This window comes from Trematomus bernacchii, unplaced genomic scaffold (assembly GCF_902827165.1).
Source record: "Trematomus bernacchii unplaced genomic scaffold, fTreBer1.1, whole genome shotgun sequence".
Taxonomy (NCBI): domain Eukaryota; kingdom Metazoa; phylum Chordata; class Actinopteri; order Perciformes; family Nototheniidae; genus Trematomus; species Trematomus bernacchii.
This window is the reverse complement of record NW_022987828.1, coordinates 10,346,095-10,373,780: the sequence shown is the minus strand read 5'-3', so window position 1 is coordinate 10,373,780 and position 27,686 is coordinate 10,346,095. Positions and strand designations below refer to the sequence as shown.

Sequence of the window (27,686 nt, the reverse complement as noted above, 5' to 3'; positions counted from 1 at the left end):
CAATCAAGCAAAAAATAATAAATTTGAAGTAAAATATTTGTATTCAACCATGATATATTATTTTAAAAAACATCAGGTAAAGGTATCTCGAAAACTAAAGCCATTTTGGGAGGTTTGTTCCTCTAGTATTAGTTTAAGACTTTTGTGACGGACTATATTTTGTCTTTTTAGGACTTTTCATGACACACTTTTGTGTCTTTTCTTTTACTTTCTTTATCACTTTTTGTGACAAAGTATAGTGTAACATCTTAATTACATTTGATGACATACTATACTATGACATAATTAAGCTGTTTTTGTATTCAAAAGCCCTATTTTCTTTTCAATATCTTCCATGTCATGTGAACAGAGTGATTCCAAATCAATGCAGCATTGAATTACTACACTGGCTAAGTAGAACACACCTGAAATTCAGATTTGTTTTTATTGAAAGCTCATTTGGCGTCATTATATAAAAATAATGTAGCATTGTATAACCTCACTGCACAAGTAGGAAACACAAGTGTTTTGTTTGTAAATTTGATATTGACTGTTAACTTGACACACGACAGCCTGACATAACACCTCAAAGAAAATTATTTTGAATTAATTCATAAAAGTATCGAGTCGAAAAATAGATTTATTGTGTGTCTTTTATATATATATTGATCAAAAGTCAAAAAGTGCAATGATGTAAAACATAATCTGGGAACATTTTTTTCCAACACTTAATGGTATAAAGCAAATATATCAATTTCAGTGCTTTCTTATACAAAAATATACAATCCAATCCATCATTTTGTTGTGATTTTCAGACTTTCAACCACACGAACAATGTAATTTATTCTTCTTCTTAATTTTGAACTAACAAATCTTTCAAGTAAATCATCAGTCGTAACTACAGCAACATTTACTGTAACATAAGTCCCCTCTCTGCTGCAAAAATGACCCTCACTGACTGGTAATGTTGCATGTTTTTATATATATATATTTATAGGAAAAAAAAGGGTTGATGATATTGTTATTTATTTGTATGGGATGAATGAATAACTTCCAAGGGTCAGGATGGATGCTAGCTTGATTTATGTAGATAATCTGACAATAGTGTAGTATCTTATAGAACATTGAAGGGTTACCTTGACACAACATTTAACACTTGCATAGTTCTCAAAACAATATAATCCTCAATGAGAACAAAATCAAATACACCAGACACGAAAGTTACACGAGCAGTTGGAAATAATATCAGCTACTTATTGCTGAAAAATAGAAATTGTCCCTGGGAAAAAAAAGTTAGCAAGCTTCTAACCAAGCAAAGTAAACATTATACACCCGGATGTAAAGAAGTCTGTGTAACAAAGACACTGACCAGCAGCTAAAATCCAAACCTCTACTAAAGCTGGTTTTAAAAAAACGTAATGCATCATTTTATTTCCTCAAATTGTCCTGTGACGTTTCTACAGATGGCAACAATAAAGAGCTATTTGACTACTTGCATTGCAACAGTTGAACACCTAAAAAAAAAAAAGAGTAAAAATGAAATGTGATCCAGTAATGTGTTTAACCGCTGCCTGCGTGACGGCGAAGCTTCTGACGACGACGAGCAACCATTTCATTGCCTGCAGTGGATTGAAACATGCAGTTACTTGTATGTAGCGCTTGATACAAAAAAAAAGAAGTGATTTAACAACATTCAACCAAAGGTACCTGCATCCCTCTTCTGCACCCTGTGTGGAACTTGGACAGTGTATGCCCCTGGTAGTCCTGATAAACCTGGGCGCCCAGGATCACCTGAAAACATACCAGAACTCTCAGACTTTGCTCATCTAAGTCACTCCACTAAAAAAGATTTATTTTGAAAAGATGTAGCGATTCATCGGCTTTGTTTCAACGTACCTCTCTCTCCCCTGGGTCCTGGATGCCCCCTCTCACCCCTCGGTCCATTCTCTCCTGGAGGGCCTGCGATGGTGCCATAGGCTGCGCAAGAACAAAACACAGATTCAGTCGTGATGAAGCAACATTTTCAAACTAAACGCACATAAGGTTTCCAAATGCTGAAAGTCAGGGATACTTCACTTTTGCAGGTACATATGTGTTTTACGTACTTTAGCACCTCATACATTCCAAAAATTCTGAAATAATTCATGTGAGTCCATCAATGCTGTGAGGTTTAACTCTGACTAATGATACTATAACCTTTTACCTGGGTGAAATGACAGTTAAAGGAGAGGTGTCATGGCCATTTCCACTGATCATAATTCCATTGTTGAGGTCTACTAGAATAGATTTATACTGTGCATTTTTCCAAACTCACATTGGTTTCTCATACAGCATCTCTGTAAACGACGTGTATTCACTGAATTTCACTATCTGCCTTTAACGGCTCGTTGTAGCTCCAAAAGCTCCAGCCCCCACCCTCCCTGTGAGCACAGTGTGCTCTGATTGGTCGGGACGTTGTGAATCGCGCTGAGCTCCGTGGAGGTGTTGTTTCCTTGTTTAGGATACATAGCGAAACACAGCCAAATTCATCCTGAGCACACACAAACTTACATCCGAAGTAAAAACAATAAGTGTGGCTTGATATTGAGTAAGAAAAAGGTTGATAAACGCTGTGAGAATGGGTCTGCAGAGAGAATGGGTCTCCAGAGAGAATGGGTCTGCAGAGAGAATGGGTCTGCAGAGAGAATGGGTCTGCAGAGAGAATGGGTCTGCAGAGAGAATTTTGCCGCGATCCCAACTGTCTGTTATCAGCCTGCAGCCAGGGAGGAGAAATCAGCTGAGCTGCCTGCTCCCTGCACACAGATGTGTGTGTGAGGAAGTCCGTAGATCGGTCAATTTGGACCAATCAGCGGGGGCTTAACGTAACGGCTCCGCGGACGTAACGTAACGGCTCTTCGGGATTGGTCCATTTCGTTCCGGGTACCGCTTGACATCATGCCGTACCCGGAACGAAATGGAAGACTCAAATGGGCAGTGACGTATCTCCAACGAGGCGTTTTGGGGAGGTATTTTCTGTGTTCGAGTTTTACTCGCTACAGGGTGTACTTTGAGGGTTTTGACTCTGCACACCGTTTACATGCATAAAAACCTTCATAACACACAAGGGGACGGGTAATAACCGGAAAAGCATGACACCTCTCCTTTAAGACATTCAGGCTCTATCTGGCCGACTGGAAAGCTGCAGTTTGTGGAAAATCATATCTCTGTGTACTCACTTCTGAAGAACTGCATGAGGTCCGCTGTGACGTTGCCGTAGGCCCCGATGACGCGGCTCTGGCCCGGTGGTCCGGAGGGGCCAGGAGGACCAGGAGGGCCTTGAATCGCTCGAACATGCGCCCTCCAAGGACCCTCAACCAGATACTCCTGCAGCAGACCTTTACCTAAAAAAGGGTTGTTTTCATCAACATTTCATCAGTTTCAGCATGAGGAGGAACATGCATTCAGATGCTTTACTTAAGAAGAAGTAGAAGAAGAAGTCATTGGTCTGAAACTGTGGGAACCCCGTTAGACTAAATTGAGAGCTGGGGGTTACAACTTGAGCCCTGTTTTCTAGCCAGTATTTGTTTACATTTTTAAACCTGGCACTACTAGAAGTATGCCGAATTAGCTCTTAGAATTTTCTGTTTGCTATGGACCAAGGGATGTTCACACAACATCCCCAAAGCATTATGGGAACTGTAGTTAGAGCAAGTTGGCAGTAGTAATCTAATAATGCAGATTGAGAATTAATCAGATGTTCTTCTCTATTATTTCTATGATGATAAGTTCATCTGTCCGTTTTGTTGCACTGAAAATGAAAGAATAAAATGGTTATTTCATTTTAATGCATTTAGGTTGGTGGGTATAGTGTCAGACTGCTGCCCTATATAAAATAAATATGTATGCTGAAGCTGTGATGGACTCACTCTTGATGAGGTCTGAAACCTGGATGGCGACGCTGGAGTAGTCCAGGTTGCTGAGATCGATGTTTCTGTACTCAGAGCCGATTCGAGAGTCACTCTGAGCGTAGTTCTGGCTCTGGCTATAGCCCTGGCCCTGGCCCTGGCCCTGGCCCTGACTCTGGCCCTGGCCCTGGCCCTGGTCCTGGCCCTGGCCCTGACTATAACCCTGGCCCTGGCCCTGACTATAGCCCTGGCCCTGGTTCTGGCCCTGGCCCTGGCCCTGGTTCTGGCCCTGGCCCTGGCCCTGGTTCTGGCCCTGGCCCTGGCCCTGGTTCTGGCCCTGGCCCTGGTTCTGGCCCTCGCCCTGGCCCTGGCCCTGGCCCTGGCCCTGGCTCTGGATATGGCTCTGCGTGCGGCTCAGGACGTAGCCTGACTCTCCTCGCTCTCCCCTCGGTCCCATCGGCCCCTGAGGCCCCGGAGGTCCGATGATGGCACGACGAACATTGTCACCTGAAAGATAAAGTTAGTCTGTTATACACGAACGGATCTGTGCTCACATGTCTTTGATCTTGTTGGTCGCTAGGAGCTTACTGGTCAGATACTCCTGGACTTCAGCGCGGATGCTCTCCCGAGGGAAGTTTCCACTGTAGGAAACCGATCCGGAGTGACCGCCTGATGGTCCCGCTGGTCCCTGTGGACCAGGAGGGCCGGGGAGACCTCTGAAGCCAGAACCTGGGGAAGATTCAAATCAACGTTATTGTCTTTCTGTAGCTGCACAGAAAGGTAACGGGAGAATGGACAATATTCCACCTGCTTTGTTGTAAAATGTAACATTACTGTTAACTACTTTGTGATGTGAATCTAAGCCATAACCTGGTGCCTTCCTCAGTTTACATTATGTTTCTAGCTCTCTGTCAGACTCACCCTGCAGGTAACGCTGAATGTCCTCCAGGCTGTAGCCACTCCCCCCAGTCCCGGCCCCGTACACGGTGGCGGTGGAGACCCCCGGCGGCCCCTGAGCGCCAGGAGGGCCAGGCTGTCCTGGGATGCCCGGGGAACCAGAAATACCTTGTTGTACGGCAGAGGTAACCCAAGAGCGGAAGTCTGAATCTAAGAAGATACAAGAAAGATGAGGATAAGGATGATGACCCCTCCCACCCTGGACACAAACTGATCATGTTCCAAACCACATCAAGGATTATTTCTGAAACAGTTTGGAGCTCAAATGCTTTTTCTCCTGGGGGTATACCACAAGGTGAGTTCCTTTTTTTATTTCCTGCTTTTTTACACATACTCTCTCCAGTACAGCTTAGCTCTGAGTGTTAGCGATGCTTGCTAATGTAAACAAAGACCATATTACGTCCAAAACAGTCGGGCATTGTTTCTGATAGCGACGTTTCTGATAGTGCCGTGGGTCCACATTTCCGATATTACATCATATCGGACGCAAATCTGGATCAGCTCCGTTGTACCCCCGTTTTTAGAGATTTGGGTACGGAGAAAAAGAGAGAGGGTTTTGTTTTCTGACACTTTGTGAGTTCCCTGACACACCGGGCGGGGACACATATTCATGTATAAATGACATCAAAAAATGCATTTGCATGATAGGTCCCCTTTAATGCACACAATGTACACAACATCTTGTTTTTTATTACTGCACATATTTTATTCCAATTCTATTTCAAAGTAAATACTGCTATATTGTACTGTATTATTTTATATTTTTTTATGTTATTATAGTTTTCTAAAATTAGTTTTCTATCTCTGTTTTAAATGTTTGTTTTACTTTTATGTATGCACCACAATACCAAATCAAATTCCTCGTACGTGTCAACCTACCTGGTAATAAACCTGTTTCTGATTCTGTTCAACAACAAGAGGCTTTCTGTCATGAGGGAAACACAACTTACTCCTCACTAGAGCAGAATAGTCAATCGAAGCCTGAGAGAAGCTCGAGCCCACAGCAACAGACGGCCCAGCAGGACCGGGGGGTCCGGGGGGACCTCTCGCAATCCCTCTGTCTGAAAAAGTACCACAAAAGCAATTCAATGGATTGTGAAGTCCAGGCATCACTATTGATTTCTCTAGTGCAACCTGTGCTTACCATTCATGATCTTGAAGACGTATGTGGCTATCTCCTCCACAGAGAAACTGCCTGAAAATCCTCCTGCTCCTCCTGATGTCCCTGGTTGACCCGGGGGGCCTTGTGGGCCTGGTGGTCCGGACAGGTATCTCCTCACATCCTCTCCTACACAGATCACAGCAGAGAGACAAAGTTTAGGCCCAGAGCTTCCTCTGAAAATATCCTCAAACGTTTTTTTTTCAGGTTCAATGAGATGATGTTATATTATTTGTTTCAATAGCAACATTTATGTTTTAAAATATAAATTTTAATCGTTAAACATTTATTAGAATTATGACGTTTTTATCACTATTACCTTTTTATTTTTATTTCTGTTGTGCCTATATGTTCACTTTATTTTATAGGGTTTTATATTGTTTTATCTATTCACTTTTCTTGTGTCTTATCTTTCCGAGAGAAATCATTATTTATTTGATTGTATTTTATTTTGTACTATCATACCTTTTACCTCCTTGTGTCTCTTAACCTGTTAAAATGTTATATTTTGCTGAATGTATCTGTAAAGGTTTTAACATCTGATCTGAGGGGAACTTCTTGTTGTTTATTTTCAACTAGTGATGTGTGCACTTTGAGCTGCACGTGATGTATGAAAACTGCTATACAAATAAAGCTTTATTATTATGTTGATGAGTTCACATACAGTGGCGTGTAGCGTTGATAATTTACATGTCTGAAGTGGTGAAATGCATTTATTTAAGGGCTGTGCAAAAATACTGTACAACTTTGCAGTACTTTACTCGCGTATTTCTATTTGACGCTACTTTATACTCCATTATATCTCATATCAGAGTACTTCTTCCCACCACTGTGTATCTGACACCATTGGGCTCAGCCATAATGTGTATCGTACTCACTCTGAAGCATGGAGATGAGCCCACTGACCGTCAGGGAACCAGAGCCGTGTCCAGGGGGGCCGGGTGGTCCCGGAGGACCCTGAACCCCGATGCTGAGCCCTGAGCCCGAACCTGAAAGTAAACAGCTAAAGGTAACTCCCATTCCGCTTTAATTGTGTCCCATACGTACACATTACCTCACACTATCATTTAGTGATATATAATCTGGGGAGGGGCAGACTTACGTTGCATGTATGCGATCATACGAGTGGAGATGTCCTCGATTGAGCCTGAGAAGGATCCAGGGGTTCCTGGAGGCCCAGGGGGGCCCGGGAGCCCGCGGCCAGCCGACTGTGTGCTTCTACCTGCAAGGAGCAAATAAAACATGTTCATACTCTGTTCTGTCCCGTGTGGGATCCGTGTGGGTGTGGGAGTGTGACTTTGCTTGAAAAAGCCCTTACTCAGATATTCAGAGATGTACTGCCGCATCTCAGTAGAAGAAGAGAAGGAGCCCGTCTGACCTGGAGGGCCGGGAGGACCTGCAGGGCCGGGGGGGCCTGAGGTGACTGAGATGGAGCCTGAGGAAAAATTAGATGGTAAAGCCATTGAAGAAAATGTAAGGAGTGCTGTCCGGCTAATTGCACTTAGTATCTTACTTATTATACAGGACCTTACTAAAAAGATCAATGATTTGGTGCTAAATATACAGAAAATTAATGTAAAACACCTGTTAACAAGATACAAACATATGAATGTGTGTATTATTGTAAACTGTTCTCTACCTCTCGAAGAGCCAGGACTACCAGTAGCTCCAGTGTTCCCTTAGAAATGACAGACAGCAGCATTATCGTCATGCCTCACATTAAGTACTCTGAAATACAGACATTAAAACATTGTCTGCTCCCACAGATTTAGATGTGTTAGTAGTACCTTTGATTCCCTGTATTCCAGGAAGTCCTGGCGGACCTGGAGGTCCAGGGGTCCCGAGTCCTCCACCATAAGAGGATACTGTAAGGAAGAAATAAATAAACATTTAGTGTGCATCAAAATTGTGTGTGTGTGTGTGTGTGTGTGTGTGTGTGTGTGTGTGTGTGTGTGTGTGTGTGTGTGTGTGTGTGTGTGTGTGTGTGTGCGTGCGTGTGCGTGTGTGTGCGTGTGTACCTCTCTCTGAGCTCCCTGATCTCCCCGGCACACCTGGCTGCCCTGCTTCACCTGCGGCACACATGATGATGTCACAGTTATTTATGAAAGGAGTAGGAAGGCACACGATCAGTTGTATTGTTATGTAAAAAATCAATTGGTGAAAAAATAAATATTTTCTAAAGATACACACAAATAAAAAAACATCAATTACCTTGGTATCCTCTTGGTCCAGGAGAACCTACAATAATGAAAGAGATGTTATAATAATGTATTATTACATCAGAAAAAGAATGGCAGCGTTCTTTAAATGAAACAAGATGTCTACTCTTCACACAATCTGCTCACCTGATGATCCTCTAGGCCCGACAGCCCCAGGTGGTCCTGGCTGTCCAGTATGAAGTGTTCCTGTAAAAAAAAAAGTTTAGAAATGTTTTCTGTTGCTGCTCAATATGTCTCAAACCAACATCAAGACGGAGCACAAGGTTAGATTTTGGATCTTACCTGAGCCGGATGAAAAGCCGGGCTCCCCTCTGTCTCCTTTAGGCCCTGGTCTTCCATAACCTAAAATATGATGTTATAAGTTAAGTTGATAATGATGTTATAAGTTAAGTTGATATGGATATGGAATGGATGAGCTTCACATAATACCAAACATACTGAATACATATTTGTACAGTGGATTTATTGAGTTGAAATACTTGCCTGTTGGACCTGGAGGCCCGGGCGGTCCTGGTCTTGAATCTCCTGATGAAGATATTTTTCAAACAGTCAGTGACACAATTTGAAGAATATCACAAGATGTCTGCGGTCTTTCTCAGATGCCGTTGAACAGATCCTACTAAATGATTGAGGATGATGTCTAAGATAATGCTGCAAAAGAGCATGTCATGTTTTATTTACCTGCACGTCCAGGTGGACCAGGTGGGCCGGGGGGGCCAGATATTGCTGATCCTCCACTGGCGCTAACATGGCCTGAAACAGACACAGAAACACAGTTTTAAGAAATTAGTGGTATTCCAGTCTGTAGAAAGATTACTATCTAACTTTTGCAGAACAACGCCAATCAGTGGCAACAAGATGCAAATACAGGAAGAAAAAAAAAACTACCATTAGCAACTACAAGTGGTAGAATTACAGAGGTGTATTTACTGTACTTTTTTGAAGTGCTTTTACTTTATTAGATTGTGTTGTTATCATGCTACACTTTACCTCTACCCCACTGCATTTATATAAAGGTTAAATTCAGAGAACAAATTCATAAATGTGACTTTACAAATCAAATGATTGCAATTAAGAAAATATAAAGGATTATATTCCTCATGATTCAAATTTTCCATTTGAAAGATGGTTATTGTGTTAGTTAGTTTTCTATGAGACAGAAGATTACATAATTTTCAATGTATGTGTGCATCAGCAGATCATGCAACACTATTCATCTTATAGAAAACCATTTTTAAAAGAACTCACTTGAGGTCAAGGTTTCAGATGTTCTCGCTGTTATTCCTTGTTCTCCCTGCGCGCCCCTAAATCCTCTGTCACCTTTAGCACCTATGAAAACAAACAAAACACAGAATCTATTAGACTCTACATATCAGACTACATAACCAATTTAAAAAAAACTCTTCCTTTAGCAGCAAAAAGCAACAAGACCTACCAGGTTGGCCAGCAGGGCCAATTGGACCTGAGGAGGAAAACACATCATATCAGTATAAATATTGTTACTACTGACATTGTATGATCTTTCAGGGATTAGATGCTGTAAAGACTCAGACCTGATAATCCTGGACGTCCAGCAGGGCCGGGGGGACCAGAAGGCCCGGGGGGTCCTGGGATGGCAATAGAAGTGGATCCAGCTGGAAAACAAATAAAATATATATATCAGATATCTTCAAACTGTAACCCTGATAATAATATGTAGGAATATAAGAGTCATCATGCTATGTTACCTGCGTTGATGATTCTTCCAGCGTCACCTGCTTCCCCTGAAACAGAGAGACACATGGTACAGATTAACAGCAGAAAGCATGTGGTATTTCACAGAACGTGCACTTTCTGCAGCAGATCATCCTAAAGGAAACTGGAGATGTACCTTTAGCGCCGGGACTCCCTGGGTTCCCTGGTATCCCTAAAAGAATGACGTAAATACAGTTGTTATGTTGTTAGCATTGGAAGAAAAGATAATTAATGATAAAATACCACATCATTAATCGTCATACCTGGTGGTCCTTGAAGCCCAGGTTGTCCTACAGAGGGGGAGATATGATGAATATATTATATTATATTATACTTATTATAAAGGTTGTTAAAGTTGAAGATCCAGTTCCATTGTTGAGGTATCAGGCTGAGTTTACCTGCATGTGCAGAATCTCCAGGAGGCCCAGCAGGACCCCTGAGTCCAGGAATACCTGCAGGCCCTTGGTCACCTGAGAGCCAAAGTAAAAAATAGAATTAGAGATGATTTGAGGATTTTTTGAAGGTACTGAAAACAATGTTTGTGTGTAATACAAAATGTTCAGGAAGAGAAAGAAAAGTCTTGTTTTAGCTCAACATGGTTTAGTTGTGTACTCTCCAATATTATGTAACAATACTTTGAACAGTTGTATATGTAATGTGTATGTGTTGACTTTTGTGTACCTCTTGATCCTTTCAATCCATCAGCTCCAGCCAACCCTGGTGACGTAAAAAGCAAAACAACTGTTTAATGGAATGTGAATTCATAAGTTGCTCTGAAAACATACTTTTGATGTAAAGCCAGTATCAAAGGTGTATGTAATGTATTTAATGAACACTAAAATAAGCTTTCTTTTATATATATTTACAATATGCTTTTAAGATTAGATTCTATATATGTGCAGTCTTTTCACTCTGTATTGCATCTGCTGCACATACGTTTTACTCTGGTTGAAAAAAAAGTTTTATTGATCTGAACTTTTTCAGAAAACTAATCTCTGCTGCCCCCTGGTGGAGGATGTTTTAAATACTCTTGTTACCGCCTCACCTTTGTAAGGTTTTTGCATTACATTATTAATATCATGCTCTATAAAATGATAAAGATAAATATGCTATATAATTGAACAAATGTTAAATCTCAATAGATACAATACATTGTTAGTATGATATTTGATTTAGTTATGATCAGACTCATGATTACCATAATTCATTGCAAGTAACACTAAAATAAATGATAACAATTTGAGGGGTTTCCCAAGTAAACGTTTTATTTAACCTTTATTTACTCAGGCAAGTCATTCAGAACAAGTGAAAACGGTGGCCTGCAACCTGAAGAGACTTTAGGAAGTAACTTCTTCCAGCCAAGAAACACACAAACAAAGCCCTCTATAAAACCGCTAATTACCTACATTATATATTTTTAATAATTATCTGAGGCCGGAGGTCTGTAACTCACCCGTTGATCCTTTCTCTCCAGCCAGCCCTTGCAGACCCGGTATACCACCATCACCTGAGGAGCGGGACAACTGGATTAGGAAACAGCACAGCCTAAATAACAATAATGACTTCCAATATGGTATGCTGTACTGACCTTTCACACCTCTGGCACCTGTACCACCAGTGTCACCTAAAATTCACATTAATTAAACTGCGGTTAGAAAGATTATCTGACCTCAATAGTCCTATAAAAGCCTGATGTGGTTACAACAAACCTTTAAGTCCCTGGACTCCAGCAAGCCCTGTGACTGTGAGTAACATTATAATACATGACATAAATTAACTAAGTATTTCAGTGTAACCAACCTTTAGGCCCATGTGGTCCTGTCTCGCCACGGAAACCCTGAGAACCTGGTTGACCTATATAAAAAAGAAATCGAATTTAAACGCCGGGAATTAAGACAAGGCACTGTTAAAAATATTATCACACATTTGAGATAGCTCAGCTGGTATTTCTGGAGTGGTTGTAATCAATGAATAACAGGGAAAACTGACCTGGTGCTCCAAGAAGACCAGGAATTCCACTTGAGCCTTGGAAATAGATTTAAAATGATTAGAAAGTAAAAACACTGGTAAACAACAACATTATAATAGCATTTGGAAAATGTAATAATTAAGGAGTAAAAATTACAATTGAATTAAGGATTGACACAGACATTAGTGTAAATCTGGGAATGATAAGATTTGAGTGTGTCTGAGTTAGTTACTTTTCCTATTAAAAACTGAAAAAATGGATCGGCAGAATAAAATCTAGTTTAGGAAAACGTTGAGAGAGTTAAAGCCACGAGGGGGGGACACATAATGTTTTTTGCTGCAAAAAATGTGTGCTATTGAAGCAATGTGGTGTTCTAGTCATTTAATGTAAGTGTGTGAGTGTAGTGTATTTTAATATTTGTTATGCCTTAACATTTTTGTGATTTGTTGTTTTCCAAGCAGTATAAGTAGCAGAAACTTAATATAAGTTTGAATTCATCGTTCACAAAAAATGGCTGGGATTTTTGTATTCTTAACCACTGTATATTATATATCAACCTGAAGGAATATCGTGTTGCTTTCAGTGAATGATACTGTAGTCTTTATTCACTGACTGACTCTACGCTGCCACCTGGTGGTTGTCACAGTTCATACTGTTGCAGATGTACCTTGTGTCAGCACATAAAACCAATAGTATTCTGATGTTAAAACACAAACGTATTTTTTTCTAAGGAACATTGAGTAATATTCAATAATCTCACCTTTAGCACCGACAGACCCAGGTTCCCCGGGAGAACCTGCATGAACAGAACAAGACATCCTGACGTGACACATTCAAGATAAACTGGCTGTTATTACTGTATTATAAAAACTAAAGTTATTTGCCTGCTGGGAATCTGAGCCCTACCTCTTTCACCTTTCGCTCCAAAGCCTGCAGGTCCTGTATCACCTCTGGGGCCCAACTGGCCCTCGCGACCCCTGACGCCAGGTGCCCCATCCAGCCCATGATCACCTGACCAGACGATTTACAGATAAAATGTCTCACTGTTATTAAGCTAAAGAACATACTTGCATCATGTTGTTTGAGCTGAAGCGCTCTCTGTACCTTGACCTCCTTTCTGTCCTTTCTGACCCTCAGGGCCTGCATGTCCCATGGAGCCCGGAGCACCTGAGGTCAAAGGTCAAAGTCAGTAAAGTAAATATAAAACACCGGTAAGGACTCAATGAAAAGTTAGCCATCATTCCTCACCTGGAATTCCAGGGAAACCAGAGTCTCCTGTGAAGTAAAATATACATTTAAATATGAAAACTACAGAATTAGCAATCTGAATAAGATATGTAGCAGTATCTAGGGTCCCCTAAAAAGAATAACAAATAAATGCGCATGCTAAAACACAAGTGATGTTGACAATCTGAAAACAAGGGAACATGGAATGATTTTATATATCTCTTTTAAAGTAAAATGTCACCTTTAGGTCCAGGCAGTCCTCTCTCTCCCTGCACTGACGACACTAGAAAAGCTGAGACAGAAAAGAACAGTTCAATACTCGTGTGTGTGTGTGTGTGTGTGTGTGTGTGTGTGTGTGTGTGTGTGTGTGTGTGTGTGTGTGTGTGTGTGTGTGTGTGTGTGTGTGTGTGTGTGTGTGTGTGTGTGTGTGTGTTTAATAGTTGTCACAATATAAGTGCAGTACCTCTGTATGACTGGGAATGCATTTCAGTTCTTAACATCTGCTGGACCATGATCTGCAGAGCGGCAGCTTCCATGTGTCCTCCGCTCACTCCGGTCCCGAAGGCAGCGCCGCCACTGTGGCCGGTACCAGCAGAACCGCCGGCACCGCCACTGAAACCAGAATCGGTGCTGCCGGCACTGCCACTGAGAACGGTACCAGAACTACCAGAACTACCAGAAGAGCCAGTGAAAGAGGTTCCAGAAGAACTTCCACCACTGAGACGGGTACCAGAACCACCAGCACCCCCACCAGTACCGCCACCAGTACCGCCACCAGTACCGCCACCAGTACCGCCACCAGTACCGCCACCAGTACTGCCACCTCTGCCACTGACGCTGGTACCGGCACCACCAGCACTTGCCCCAGTCGCTCCACTGGCTCCAGCAGAACCACCACCAATGCTGACGTCAAGGCCGTTTCCACCTCCACCAGTAGAGCCACCAGCACCAGCTGCAACACCGATTTGTGTTTTGGATCCCGAACTTCCAGCTCCACCTCCAGCCCCCATATATAGCGTGTTGTCGGTGTGGGAGGTACCTCCTCCACCTGCACCACCTCCAGCAGCACCAGCTCCAGCTGCAGCTCCAACCGCTCCACCTCCAGCAGCACCAGCTCCAGCTGCAGCTCCAACCGCTCCAGCTCCTGCAGCTCCAGCTCCAGTGGCTCCGAAGACGTTGATGTTATTTGAAGTTCCTGACAGCCGGCTGGTACGAGCGGAGGACTCAGATTCCAGCGTACCCACTCGACTCTTCAGCTTTCTCACGTCCTCAGCTGAGAAAGGGATTCAAATTTGGTGAGGTTTCATTAGTGATGGGAAATGATTCTCTCTTTTCCACAGGTTACACATTTATCTGACCTTCTCTCACACAAAGCCCTTGGGTCGGCATTTATTGAAAATGGTATTGTCATAATAATGAAAAAAAAAAGATATATTTGTATTATTTGCATTATTATTATTAAAAGCATAACATTATACTTATTAAAAGTTAACTCCTAAAAATAAACATAATTAATAAAAGGGAACATTGACTGACTCCTAAACACAATGTATCAAATAATAAATATAAAAGACAGTGAATAACTTTTCAAGTCAAATTAAAATGATTATGTGATTTATGTCTCTGAAAATATCTAACCTTAAAAAAATGTTGTATCTACATTTAACAGAGCAGTTAAACGTGATGTACTTTCTGACAATAATACATACTGCCCCTATAGACAGTATATATACTGTATGTACTCTACAGGATCAGATTTACTCAACTATCTGCTCAATAGGCTTAGACATGTCAACTTCTACACGCTAGTTGCAAATGTGATTTCAGGTTCTCTTTCTTTAGCACATTTTTCTACAGGAAAAATCCTCATCAACAACTCTCCTGCTGCAGGAAAGCAAACTGGAGCCTCTGATGTCATCAAGCAACGATTTGCTGGAGCTGCTTCACTGACAATGAAAGCCAGACCCACTTTATGGTCTAAAGGTCAAATTTCCAGGGAGGGGATTACATTCAGTGTCTAAGCAGCACAGTGAAAGCGCTGTGAAGAAATGCTCAGTATCCTGAAGCTAAAACACACTTTTTATTGGTTTAAAAACACTCACTCCCAGGCGATTTACTGCCAAGCTGCTCCACAGAGTATCCTGTGATTCTAAATGCTTTAACTTTGGGGACATTTTTATTGTCCCCGATTAAAATCTCATTATGTTGAGACAACAGCCTTACCCAGTGCAATGAGCCCAAACAAGAGTCCCAGCAGGAGCAGGGAGAGGAGGAGAAGACCCAGCAGCCATTTCCACCAGGAGCAACACGCGTCCGAGCAGCAGCAGAATCCTCCTCCGCCTCCGAAGATCCCGCTGTCCCGGTCGATCTCTGAACACAGACGTCATTTTTAGTTAATTTACTTTATTCCTACTCATTTTTGTGCCCGTACATCACCTACAATTTGAACAATTCACTGTTGAAGAATGCTGTGAAATGTGAAACTGTAATAGTATGTGAAACACTTTTAACTGGTTCAGCTTACCTATACATTATATCTAATAAATATATGTTACTATTAATAAAACACTCTCAATGTGTTCTGTAATAAGGAGTCCTTAAATACCAACATATTCATCATTAATATAAATATCATCATACATGCAATCAAAAATACCTGCATAGGTTGATTTGTCTTTCATCACAACTCCAGACGTCCCAGATGACCCATCTGACGTAGGGATAAATAAACATCACATATTCATTTCTTTAATAATAATTAAAGTTTATTTTTGTTTTTAAGAGACGTTTTTGATTACCACTCACAGTAAGAGTTGCCACTCTCTGTCTTCAGTGGCGCCGTCTCAACGTAGCTTGAAATAAGCTTCTCTTTCTTCATCGAGTCTCCTGACAGCGACCCTGAAAAGATAAGAAACTGAATATTGGTGATGCTATGGAAATCTCACTAATGCAAAGTCTTTCCCAGTGAGGCGGAAATTCAGTTCAGGTTGATTAGGCTTTTTCATTTAGAAACAGAAATGAGAGAGATTCACACAATGTTATCAAAACGTTATGTCCATTATTGGCCTCAAAATGACCAGAAAGCAGGATTGCACCATGGTGTGCTATTGTTTAAAATATGATGGGTGTATGTATGCGCAACAACTTGCTGTGGTCATCAGGAATTTAAGGATCCAAAATTGGTCCAAGAAAAGTTGAGAAACCTTATTAAGTTGTGAAAGAAACCAGTGTTTCTCCAGCAGGATGCAGCAGTCTCACCTCCACTCATCTGAACACTGCTGGTGGTGAACTGCTTCCCGCTGTCTTTAGCCATGATCAGCATGTCTGTGTCTCTCTTGGCCGTCACGTTCTCCTTGTCAGAGATCAGTCTCTTATAGTCTCTCTTATAGGAATCATCAACTTGGGTTCTAGTGGCTGGCAACAAAAGAAAGTCATGATTAATTGAGGATTCAGAATTGTTAGATGTGATTTATAAAAGTATTGTGGACTTACTTGCAGAGACTCCAGTGCTGGCGACACCCCCACCATTTGACAAATTCTTCTGAACGCCATAACCTTTGAAAAATAAACACCCAACAGATAAAAACTCTGATAAGAAATGTGCTATTTTATATTATTTTTAAATAAAGAACACTGTCAGATAACATGCTGCCGTACCTCCTAGGTTAGTAGTCACGTTTCCTCCACTGGTGGTGAGCACAGTGGAAGAGGTGGGAGCCAGGTTATTCTGGAAGCCGTAAACTAAACAGATATAAATGGTTTCAGTTGATTAGGTAACATAAACTCATATGAAAACACACACTTGCTCACAGGACGCACAGGGATAATCAAAAACGTAATTGCTTACAACAAAACAAACTGAAAAAGTAGCCATCTTTTAGTTTGCTCTTTTGTAATCATCTCCAAATACTATAGCTCTTAGGCAAGTAAGAGAAAATGAAATCATAATGCGTATTTTTGAAAATCTGTGTCATCTGTGAAACAGGTGGGGAAAAACGTTTTGACAGGTGAAAAAATGTTTGGCTCGTGATTGAAAGTGTTTGTAATATTCATGTTGGGCACAAGATGCTAAGGTGCAGCACTACGCCATGTTCGAAGTAAAGATATTAATGTTTCACAGATGGAAAAAATAACACACTTAGAAAAATGTTCCTGGCAGAAAAAGAAATATTTTTCCCGGCTGTTTCACACATGTCATTTTTTGCAAAGGAATGCAGAGAGCAGCTTGGCATAACCTTTTTCTTACCTGTTTTACATCATAAGCACAGGGGGAAACTATTTAGATCAGACTTAGAAAATCGATCCCCGGAAAATCTCTCTCACTTATGTCGTCTTTAATAAGGCACCACAGAGACAAAACCAAACGCAACACATCCATTACTACCTACAGATGGGTCCATATTTCACCTGCAGGTAACAGGTAATATTCACTCCATGTTAAGTCTTACCGGAGAGGGAGGAGGGTGAGGTGAGACCAACTGCAGCGGTTCCTCCAGCCATGTTGTTGTTCCCGGCCTGGTAGGCGTAGCTGCTGGTGTTGGCAGCCATCACCGTGGTGGCGGCGGAGGGCAGCGTGGTGGTGCACCAGGAGAAAGTAGGAAGTGTGGCGTCCAGTGTGTCATACTGGCCTGATCTCACACTGCCATCATACTGGCCTGATCTCAGACTACCATCATACTGGCCTGATCTCACACTAGTATCATATTGGGCTGATCTCACACTAGTATCATATTGGGCTGATCTGACACTAGTATCATACTGGGCTGATCTTATGCCGGTATCATACTGCCCTGACTTCAAACTCATGTCGTACTGTCCTGACTTCACACCAGTATCAAACGGTCCTGATTTTAAACCAACAGCATACGGGACAGATTTCACACCAGTATCATAGTGGTCTGATGTCACGGTGACATCATACTGGCTTGAGTTTACACCAGTATCAACCCGCCCGGATGTCAGACCGGTGTCATAAAAGCCTGATGTATCAATGGTGTGGAACCCGGTTGATCTAACACCAGAGCCAAAGGAAGTTGAACCTGCTGGAAAGAGACAAAAAGAAATGACGAACATTAAGAAAAAGCATCTATTTTTTCCTGAATAATAATGCATTCATATTTTGCTAGTGTGCATGGATGGTTCAATCCATGCCTTTTTAATCAGTGCATATGTATATATGTGTATGTTGATTATGTGTGTGTATATATATATATATATATGTATATACATGTTTTTATAGATATTTTTATATATATTTTTGTTTACTCCTGGATTGTGCGAAACAGTATTTTGATCTCTCTGTCTGTACACACAAACGGAAAGATTGACATTAAAGTTGACTTTGACTTCAATGAGAGGCCTACTGGCCACAGAGACTACGTGTCCCAATGTCTTTCACATAAAGTGGTGCTCAAAGAGAAACATACTCAATATAACCACAAAGAAATGCAAAAAAGCTACAAAACAACAGAAAGAGACTCACAAAAAAACCATGAAAACTGACCCAGAAAGAACTAAAAACAGACACAAAACGACTACAAAGAGATAAAAATATCAACAAAACAAAAAGAGTTTAAACTACAAAGTCTGTGTGTCTAGCTCCTACATATAGGACAAATCTCAGGGAATTGTCTGTGACCAGGAGCTTATTGTATTATCATCCAACCATGCCTGAGTGTTATCCAAAATGTGAAAAAAGGATACTGTATTTTATTTTTTTATTGTGCAGCAGAGAATAAGTATACTGGAAATATACAGTAACTGTCTTAAGTGTTAAATGTCTGTCTTCAGAATGCATTTATCTTAAGGAGCTGTCACTTGCTAACACAGCACAGGCACACACTGAGGTCAGATTAGGAAGGAGACAAGGTGTCTGTGCATGTTAACTATGCGCATGTTTGTGACGCTTGTAAGAGTGTAAGGGTATTTACCCGACTGAGAGGCCACTGAGATAGTCTTGGTTTCCACGCTGGCCTTTTTAGGGACCGGCAGGGTGATGGAGGCGTTGGAGCGAGTGGGGCTGACGCTGCAGGAGCGCCCCTTCAGAAGCTTCTTCACGTCGTCCAGCTCCGTCCCTGTAAACCACAACCAAAACAAACAGTGTTTTTAAAAATATAATACTGCATTACAGTATCTCTAAGCAATACATTCTAGTGCATTACTGTAGTTAAATCTTTAAAAGTCAGAGTTGGAATGGACACTTACTCAAGTTGGCCAACCGTAATTTGGTAAAAGTAAAAAATGTGATGATGAAACATAGCACTTTTTATTTAATTACATGAACTGGACAAACATATCGCCCTGTATGCAGTATAATTGAGAAAAACATTTTTTTAGGGTGGACAGGAAACTGTAAAAGACATTGAGTTTGTTTGTAATGTGTTCATGTTTTGCATTTTACGATTATTTTACACCTGAAAAACATTGCCATAAAACCTAAATAATAACTTAAAATACAGATAGCCTACTGCACTCTGCCGTGTGCAAAAACAATATATCAACAAAACATTCTCTCAGCTTTCTTGTCCATTTGACTAAATAGATTAAGAAAATAACCTTAATTGTGATTTATTAGTACAGTTCATATAGAATTCAAATGTACTAGATATCTCTCTGTCTGATAACTCTTAATAATTATACTGAAATGTATAGAATACAATAATTAACAATGTCATATGTGTTACTCTACCACTAAAAGCAGTTCTTAGTGATACCATTTTTTACTTTTAGTACCTATATGTGGGTGATAAATAATACTAATATGTTTTTAAAAGTGGTGGAAGAAGCAATACAAATGTTACGTAAGTGAAAGTAGCAAAAGGAAAAAGTCCTGCATATTTAATTACACTTAAGTAGAAGTAAGATGAGCTTGAACCATTAAGGTAAGGCAGCTGTTATTATAACGGATGCAATACATTTTATATCGTACCTTTTGTAGTGTAGTGGAAGTTTACTTTTTATATAGGTTACTGCTGGGTAGTTTTTGTGTAAAAGGCATCATACAGTATAGGGGGAATCCTGTGTTTGTTTCTAAGAGTTTAAGAGTAATTGTTGTTCGCCAATCAATTAATATTTTCCATTGGGAAGTAGTGAACTCGAAGTATAAAGTAGAATCAAATGGACTTTACAAATATTATACGAAATGTACAGTACTATTTCATTCCCAGGGGCTGACATGGGGTGAAGGTGGCACAGAATGACTAAATGTTAAAAACTGTGGATTAAATAATCGCATTATGAATTTATGTCAGCAGGGGGAGCGATCAGCGTCTGTAGATCTCTCACTCTCCTCGGTTTAGCCTCAAACGGGCGGTACTGCAAACAGTGACTCATGTGTGCCATTATTGCCACCACAAATCTGCCCCATTACTTCTTCCCCACATGAACACAATGCAAACAAACCCATGATCCTCCTTGTTTAAATCTCACGCTTTTCTTTGTGCTTCTGTATTGTACATTATCTGGGGGAAGGGCAGATGTGTAACTAATTGATATTTCATGGAGATAAAGGTGAAGGGTCGGTGAGATCCTGCCAAAGCATTTGACAGTAACATAACTCTAAAAACATTCTGTTCTGAGAAACTGCAGTAAAAGTGTTTCACTACCCATGTGCTGCTTAGAGCGCATCAACTATGGATGCTTTTGTTGGTTTATGAGGAATTGCATAACGAACAGTGAATAGATCAATGTGTCTCAAGTGGTCTTACATCTGCTGGCACTGGGAGAGGCGCTCTGTAATCTGGCTCTGATCTCGCTCTCTGGGGAAAAAAATCACACACACACACACAATGGACAAAGGAATTCTGATTCAATAAAACAGCAAGCCAGAACAATTCAGAGTCAGATGGTCCAGAAATAATGAAGGGAAGAAATAAAACTATTATTAAATACCTCTGCTTTCGCTCCTCCCTCTTTGGGTGCTGGAGCCTGGAGAGAAAACACACAGAAGAAGGGGACAAAACACATAAACACACACACACACACACAGACACGCCAAGAGGATAAAGCTGGAAAAATACTGTGCTATAAGAAAGTATATAATCCCATTCACTTACAATAGACTCCATAATCTTTGCGTGCAAACTCTGGGGAGGAATTAGCGCTGGAACTTCCTAGACAAGCAAACACAATGGCAGCAGAGATATTAACAGCGCCCTCATGTACCTCAGTTTCCTTCAAACTTCTGTTTCAGGCACCCCTAATGCCAAGTTTGTTTTATTAACAGGATCTCACCATCATAACCTCCTGAGCGGCTGGATGTGACCTTCCTCTCCCGGGAAGATGGCGACAGACCTCCTGATGAGCCTGCAGTTCTCCTGGTACCGCCAGACGAGCTCGACCTGACCTTTGACACCGAGCTCACGAGATAACTGCCGCCTTTGCCTCCACCTCCTCCACCTCCTCCACCTCCTCCAGTTCCTCCTCCAGTTCCTCCCCCTCCTCCTCCCCCTCCTCCTCCTCCTCCTCTTCTTCCATACCCCTCTCCGTCTATGAAGATCCCTCCTCCATCACCTCCCGAGGAGTCTCCCCCGAGGTAAACTCCCGAGGAGGAGCTGAAGCTGCTGGCGTTCACTCCTCCAGAGGCTGCAGGGATGAGGCATACAAGCTATTTTTATTTTTCCTGAAACTGAATCACCTCCACAGGACAGGAATATGCCTGAGTCATGAAGGGTTAGGATTTTTAAGTACTTTTACATACTTGTGTTTGACATGAGAATTCCCCTTCAATGCTATTTCTTTACTTAGCATCTTTTACAACTCCACTACATGCCAGAGGGAAATATTTCGCTTTTACTGCCATATATCTGTAGTGACTTTACCAATGTTCTCATACAAAACAAAGCTTTTTTCTACTATCTTAGTATTGTTTTGTTCTCTATTTAAATGTCCAGTCTTGTGAGTCTAGGAGGTTTTATTTTATTCTTCTACCTACCTTCCAAAGACCACAGGCAGAGAAAAGCAATTTGCTCAAACCTGTTACAATACATCTCTACTTGTTTATTTAGGGGTAATGAGTAATGACATAATTATGTGCACCTTCCAAGTATAAAAAAAGAAACCTAAAATACGATATGATGCATTGCGCATTAAACTAACTAACACTGCAGTAGTTTAAAAGAGTGGTAAATGATTATAGGGGTGTCTAATTATAAGTATTGCACTTGAAGTCTGGGCATTAAATCAGATGTAAGAAAGTTCACATGTTTAGACAAGACGGGGTCATAAAAGTGACATGCTATGTATACCCCGTGCCACGAGTTCAAATTGCACTGTAATTGGCTAACAATCTTATAGGAATTTCCAGGAACGATCTAGTAGACACTTGTTTGTCTGACTTTGATTTGCATAGAAAATCTCATAACGATACTAAGACTGGAAGCACTGATCCATATATCAAACTATTTAGTTGTTGATTTATTATGGGTAACTTTTCTATCCGTATATATTTTATACTAAGTTTATACTAACCTCTAGACATTTTTTTAAATCATATTTTCCTTTTTAAATGATTGCTGGGTTTATGTCTAACTATTGGAAAATCTAAAACAACATTTAAAAAATATATAATAATAATAAAATAATAAAGAATAAAATAATAATAATACTGAAATAATACAAAGAAAAAAATAATAATAATTAAATAACCAAAAATGTAATTAATACAAAATAATAATAATAATAATAATAAAAAAATGGAAATTACATTTGACAAGCTGGTCTCATTTCTTGTTTTCCACACTTTTGCATTCAAACTGACCAAACTAATCATTAAAACGTTCCCTTAATCATACGTAATCTTTCGTCAGTGTAGTTTTTGGTTAATTAGCTAATTATGTGCATACCGTTGGGTAGTGTACTTTATGTATAAGATCTTTAGTGCTTAAAAACATAATTAAAATTGAAAACAACGGAAAGTGATGTGAAACAAATCTAAATGAGTACTTCTCTTTCTTTTTGCTGGGGAAACAAAATAAAAACATTCAGCTTCTTAAAATGTGTCCCAAGACAAAACCCACAACTTCCCAGTTTTAAACCATGGGTGGAAATTTGCTCTCACATGAGGAGAAATAAGTTCCACTGCTGTTCTGGGTTAAGACATTCTTCTCCAAGCCCAGCCCTCCAGCACCGCTGGACATATTCCTGTGATTTGATCCGCTGGTTCCCTCTAGCAACGAGAAGACACAAAGCAAAACACGAGGAAGCTGTTACTCAACCTTCAGAAATGCTGGGCTATAATTATAGCATTATGTGTTAAGTTTATCATCAAGGCAAGCATGACTGGAAGAAAGAGAGTCTCACTTGGTGGCAGAGAAGACAGTCTGGTGGTGGAGGTTACTGTTTCTGTCACAACTGAGCACATGAGAGAAATCAGACATTATTTCAGTATGGACAGAGTTATCAGCACTAACCTATAGGGCGGGTGTTGAGTGACTGGCATGGTGACAGGTTTTACGCCTCTGGAGGTTAACTAATGTGACTTTGATTGATATGATGATACTCATATGATGACGGTGCTGACGGATTTACCGACTTGTTGCGCTGTAGTTAAACTTTAAATAACTTCTTCTAATAGAGGGTTAACACAATTACTAACAGCTTTAAAAAAAGATAACATCTTTCAATAAGAGTGCTGAATATATTAGTAAAGGCCATTAATATGGGTGTTTAGCCTCATACAGCAGGACAGTTGCTTTGGATCATTCAACCTCTAAACTATAGGATAACACTCAGTTTAATTAAGTTATTTACATATTTAAAAAAGAAAATGCTTAAAAAGTGAATAATATAATCCATATAAGAAGCTTACTCAACAGTGATAAAGCCTATTATTAATGACTTACTAAATAGGTATTACTGCAGACTTGATGGATTATGAGAAAGTGAGACGTTCACAGACTTAAAGTAACCTTGACTGTAAATGAGTCACCAGACAGATTTTCAGCAACAGCGCAACCTAAAATAATCCTCCTATCAATGGTCTATAACTATGAAATAAAGCATTAGTCCCGTATATCATTTATTATCCATTTAAAAGTCTTTCATCGCATATTTTTCAAGAGTTTTATTCTTACTTCTCTTAACTTTATAAAACCTCAGAAGAATGTGCACATTCATGAATTGCCCTTTTCTATTTCAAAAATCTCCTTGTATTTATTTAATTTGAAATACTAATGTAAATGTTTTGTATCATGTTTCCATATTATTTATTTCTGTTTCTGTCAAATCCATTGTATGTGAACACCTACTAATAAACCGGATTCTGATTCTTGTCAAGCTTTTATAAAAAATGCTAATTAAAAAGCGGTACCAATGTTTCTGAATGTTGTATTTAATAACGTTTTTCAGTTTTGAAAGATTAGTCTGTCATATTACATTTCAGGTTCATTTGGATGACTAAATACATTCTCTTGAGAATAACTCATTAATCACAGTGTCTGTAACAGTAAAATGGTCTGATATATCAGACTTTTCTGGGGGGGGGGGGGTCAAAGGTTGCTTTTACTTTAACCAAAAAGAAAAACGTCCCTTTCCTTCAGAACGTAAGGCTTTATCTTGCTCCGCTGTCATGTAGATGGCTAATTTGTTATCATAAGACATGGAGCAACAGCTCAACAGTTTTAAAGAATGTCCTGGAACATCTCCAGTAAGTTAGTCTTTGTGCTGAGATTTATTTTATGTTACAATACTATTTTAAAGGTCAATATGCTAAACTTAACTTTTTATTTGTGTATATGTTTGTCCCTTTTCTCTCAGAAGGCAGTTAAACCGTTGACAATATATAAACAAAAGGCCTCAAATTCAACAAATAAAATGTGTGCTAATCATGTCATGTTTATAATGAAATGTGTACAAATAACACTTCAAGTCCACTAGGAGGTGTCTTGTTCTCAGCATGTTGAGTTTTAATGGTTGCAGATAATGTAAATTCCAATACAATTTCATGCTGCCTAGCTCCTGTCCTCCCGCTCCTCCTCCATTGTATCCTTCCTTTTAGGGACTTGTGTGTGTTTCAGAGTCAAGGTTAAACACTAAAGATGATCATGCTTTTGCTTCTGTTGCTCCTTGACTTTGAAACAACTCAACAAAGTCAGAGTGAAGCCAAATCGGGGCATAAAAGTCATCTTAAATTGACTTGTTTTGGCTTTCTTTTAAATGATCTATCAACTTTGTATATTGTGTCCAAACCACATTATTGTTCTATCGCCGTCTGTCCTTCAAATTCTTTTTTAAAGTACTTTGTACCAACTGGTTTGAAAAGTGACACATGTTCAAACTTAACTAACCTTCTTTTAGAAATGACATAAAACAGGGGAAGAACATGGGGACACCAGGATGGGTGATTATATGTTTCTCTGAGTTCGAGAGTCAAACATATAATCAAGCGTTTTCTTGGCTTCACCATACCCCTCTGTGTCAAAAGTCATTAGGCCAAGAGGAGCCAGTTATAACTTTAGGAAAACCCAGAGGATGACTTACACCCTGAGAGCAAGGATCAGAAATGGAAACTGACACCAGGCAAGGCATGCCATGTTGTTAGTGATAGTAAGCCACCAAAAAAAGAAAGACAAAAGCATCACCCAAGAAAGTTCAGAGGGCTTTGGCCTTTAGATGCAGAGTAACACATTGCCAATCTGTCTTTGAACTTTAATCTTGTATCATTTTATTTGTATAAACCGTGTTGTTTATGGAAAAGTTTCCATTTTGTTTGCGTGGCCAGAGCAGTTGCGTGGCGTTTCTAAACTCTGCAAATAAAAACCCAAATATCTGCATACATCTGAAGCAACAGGTGTGACATTCTTTTTTCTTTTTTTTGTGATTTGGATGAACCAACCCTTTACCTTGTGTTTTTCCGGTGGACTTGTTTCAAAAACTTCAGAAATAAATTCAGAAATCTCACCCCTTTCTCCTGACAAGCCTCCTGAGAAGTCGATCTGTCTTGTTAACTCGTCCATCCCATTTTATCTGGTGAGATGATAAAATGTTGACCACTGTCATGCATGTTCTCTGCCAACTGTCAATAAAAGTCTGTTTATTTCTTCACTGTGGTTTAAAGGATATTTAGCAAACATCTGATGGGGAAAGTAAAACGTTATTCTAGGAATGATTTGGGTTCAAGACCAGGCTGCTTGAGTCTAATGTTTACTGCATTCATTGGAAATGTCATTCCACTGGAGACAGAAAAATGTCACATGATCATATTTTAGAAACTACAATCTAGTAAGACAAAGTTTTCCTTTAAACATTCTGATTGACTGATCTTAAAACATGAATTCCGCAGTCGGCGTACAATAGATCAGGTACACAAAGTCATCTATACAGTATTTTAAAAGTGTTGTTTAACTTTGAATAGTGCATTATCACAATGAAGGATCAAGGAGCTATAAAGCATCGTCTATACATTTCAATAGATTTCAATCGGATTCACTTTGTGTCTTTGAAGACTAACAACAGGACAAAAGGGTCCGGTGAATCACTGCACAGCTCTGAAAGATCATCCTCTCACCACACCCTGCCAGCCAGGGACATTTAACAGCATGTGCTCTATTTACTGCACCATCTAACCTCACTTTTTCAAATAAAAAAAAACTTAAATACTCAGAAGAATGGCTTTTTTCCATTTTCTTCAAATCCTGAATCACCACAATGTTCAAAGTTCGACAATCGTGAAAAACTTTAAGTTTCTTCCCTCGCAGAGAAAAGCACAAGTGAAAGTGAATAAAAACAACATGTGTCAAAAACACTTAGGCCTACTTCTTACCATAAACACATGTATTATTGTATATCCTGAAAGTAATCTGATCAGCAAATATAAAAGCTTGGTGAAGCTGGTGTTGCAGCCAGGTCATTTCCTGGCATATATTTTTAGAGGGATGTAAATAGCACAGCAAAAGTAAATGTAAAAGTATCCTGAGATCACTATAACAGACTGATTATATACCACAGGAAGAAAAGGGATCCTGTAAACTCACTACAGAGCTTAACAGACAACCTATGAAGTATATGTAGCTTTCTTTATGGGACTTTGCGCAAATCCATCCAACAACTCATATAACTATAAAGCCAAAAAAGTAGCTCGACAGCCCATCACCAAAGTCCCAGAGTGCAGTTAGTTAGAGCAGAGATGCAACAGCCAGGTGGGAAGAAACCCCCACACCATCCAACATAAACAACTTTTTTTTATATAAAAAAAAGTCTCCAGGATAGTCCAGTGTGAAATCCATACCTTCAGCCAACTCGAGAAACAAACAATCAAATCCGGGGTCCTCTCAAGATGGAGCGACTGTTCGCGTCCACGGGAGAGATAATGTGTTATACCAAGTTGACGCGCGGGTGGGATGTCCTTCTCGATCCTCGGTCCCTTTGTGCCTTTTAGCTCAACTTTCCCAGGCAAGTCAAAACAGAGACTTGGGCATCGGTCCCAACCGCGCCCATTGGCAGGCAGGTGTAGCAGACGGCATGAAAAGTTGAATTTGGAAGAAAGAAAACAACGCCTGAGGGAACCAATTAACTTCACTCGCCTCTGCGGACTCCTCTCGACAGATAGGCGACTTTGAAAA

At 40.2% G+C, this 27,686-nt stretch overlaps 1 protein-coding gene across 1 annotated transcript; it reads right to left on the bottom strand.

Moving 5' to 3' along the window:
• Nucleotides 1-601: 601 nt before the first annotated feature.
• Nucleotides 602-27,686, bottom strand: col17a1b (collagen, type XVII, alpha 1b). Its single transcript, XM_034152055.1, has 55 exons — nucleotides 27,353-27,686; nucleotides 26,027-26,091; nucleotides 23,428-23,478; nucleotides 23,186-23,293; nucleotides 21,361-21,711; nucleotides 21,183-21,239; nucleotides 21,019-21,054; nucleotides 20,835-20,885; nucleotides 19,059-19,202; nucleotides 17,577-18,167; nucleotides 16,786-16,869; nucleotides 16,621-16,683; nucleotides 16,387-16,542; nucleotides 15,934-16,026; nucleotides 15,785-15,838; nucleotides 15,352-15,498; nucleotides 13,592-14,401; nucleotides 13,370-13,420; nucleotides 13,150-13,176; nucleotides 13,006-13,068; nucleotides 12,808-12,912; nucleotides 12,662-12,697; nucleotides 11,922-11,957; nucleotides 11,733-11,786; nucleotides 11,521-11,556; nucleotides 11,386-11,439; nucleotides 10,614-10,649; nucleotides 10,331-10,402; nucleotides 10,196-10,222; nucleotides 10,069-10,104; nucleotides 9,926-9,961; nucleotides 9,752-9,832; nucleotides 9,634-9,660; nucleotides 9,447-9,527; nucleotides 8,880-8,951; nucleotides 8,682-8,723; nucleotides 8,481-8,540; nucleotides 8,325-8,384; nucleotides 8,191-8,217; nucleotides 7,998-8,048; nucleotides 7,767-7,844; nucleotides 7,619-7,657; nucleotides 7,298-7,414; nucleotides 7,082-7,201; nucleotides 6,858-6,968; nucleotides 5,965-6,108; nucleotides 5,771-5,881; nucleotides 4,785-4,970; nucleotides 4,452-4,592; nucleotides 4,285-4,370; nucleotides 3,885-4,014; nucleotides 3,195-3,359; nucleotides 1,876-1,956; nucleotides 1,687-1,770; nucleotides 602-1,598 (listed from the first exon to the last, which is right to left on the bottom strand). The coding sequence occupies exons 2-55, from the start codon at nucleotides 26,079-26,081 to the stop codon at nucleotides 1,540-1,542; spliced, it is 5,673 nt and encodes a 1,890-aa protein (XP_034007946.1). The 5' UTR covers nucleotides 26,082-26,091; nucleotides 27,353-27,686; the 3' UTR covers nucleotides 602-1,539.

Bases quoted from the DNA above. Each gene is read 5' to 3' on its own strand.
- col17a1b (XM_034152055.1), bottom strand. From the start codon at position 26,081: ATGGACGAGTTAACAAGACAGATCGACTTCTCAGGAGGCTTGTCAGGA. The intron at 4,371-4,451 runs GTAAGCTCCTAG...TTTATCTTTCAG, and splicing joins AGTCCAGGAGTATCTGACCA to GTGACAATGTTCGTCGTGCC. The intron at 4,015-4,284 runs GTCCTGAGCCGC...GGCCAGGGCCAG, and splicing joins AGCGAGGAGAGTCAGGCTAC to GGCCAGGGCTATAGCCAGAG.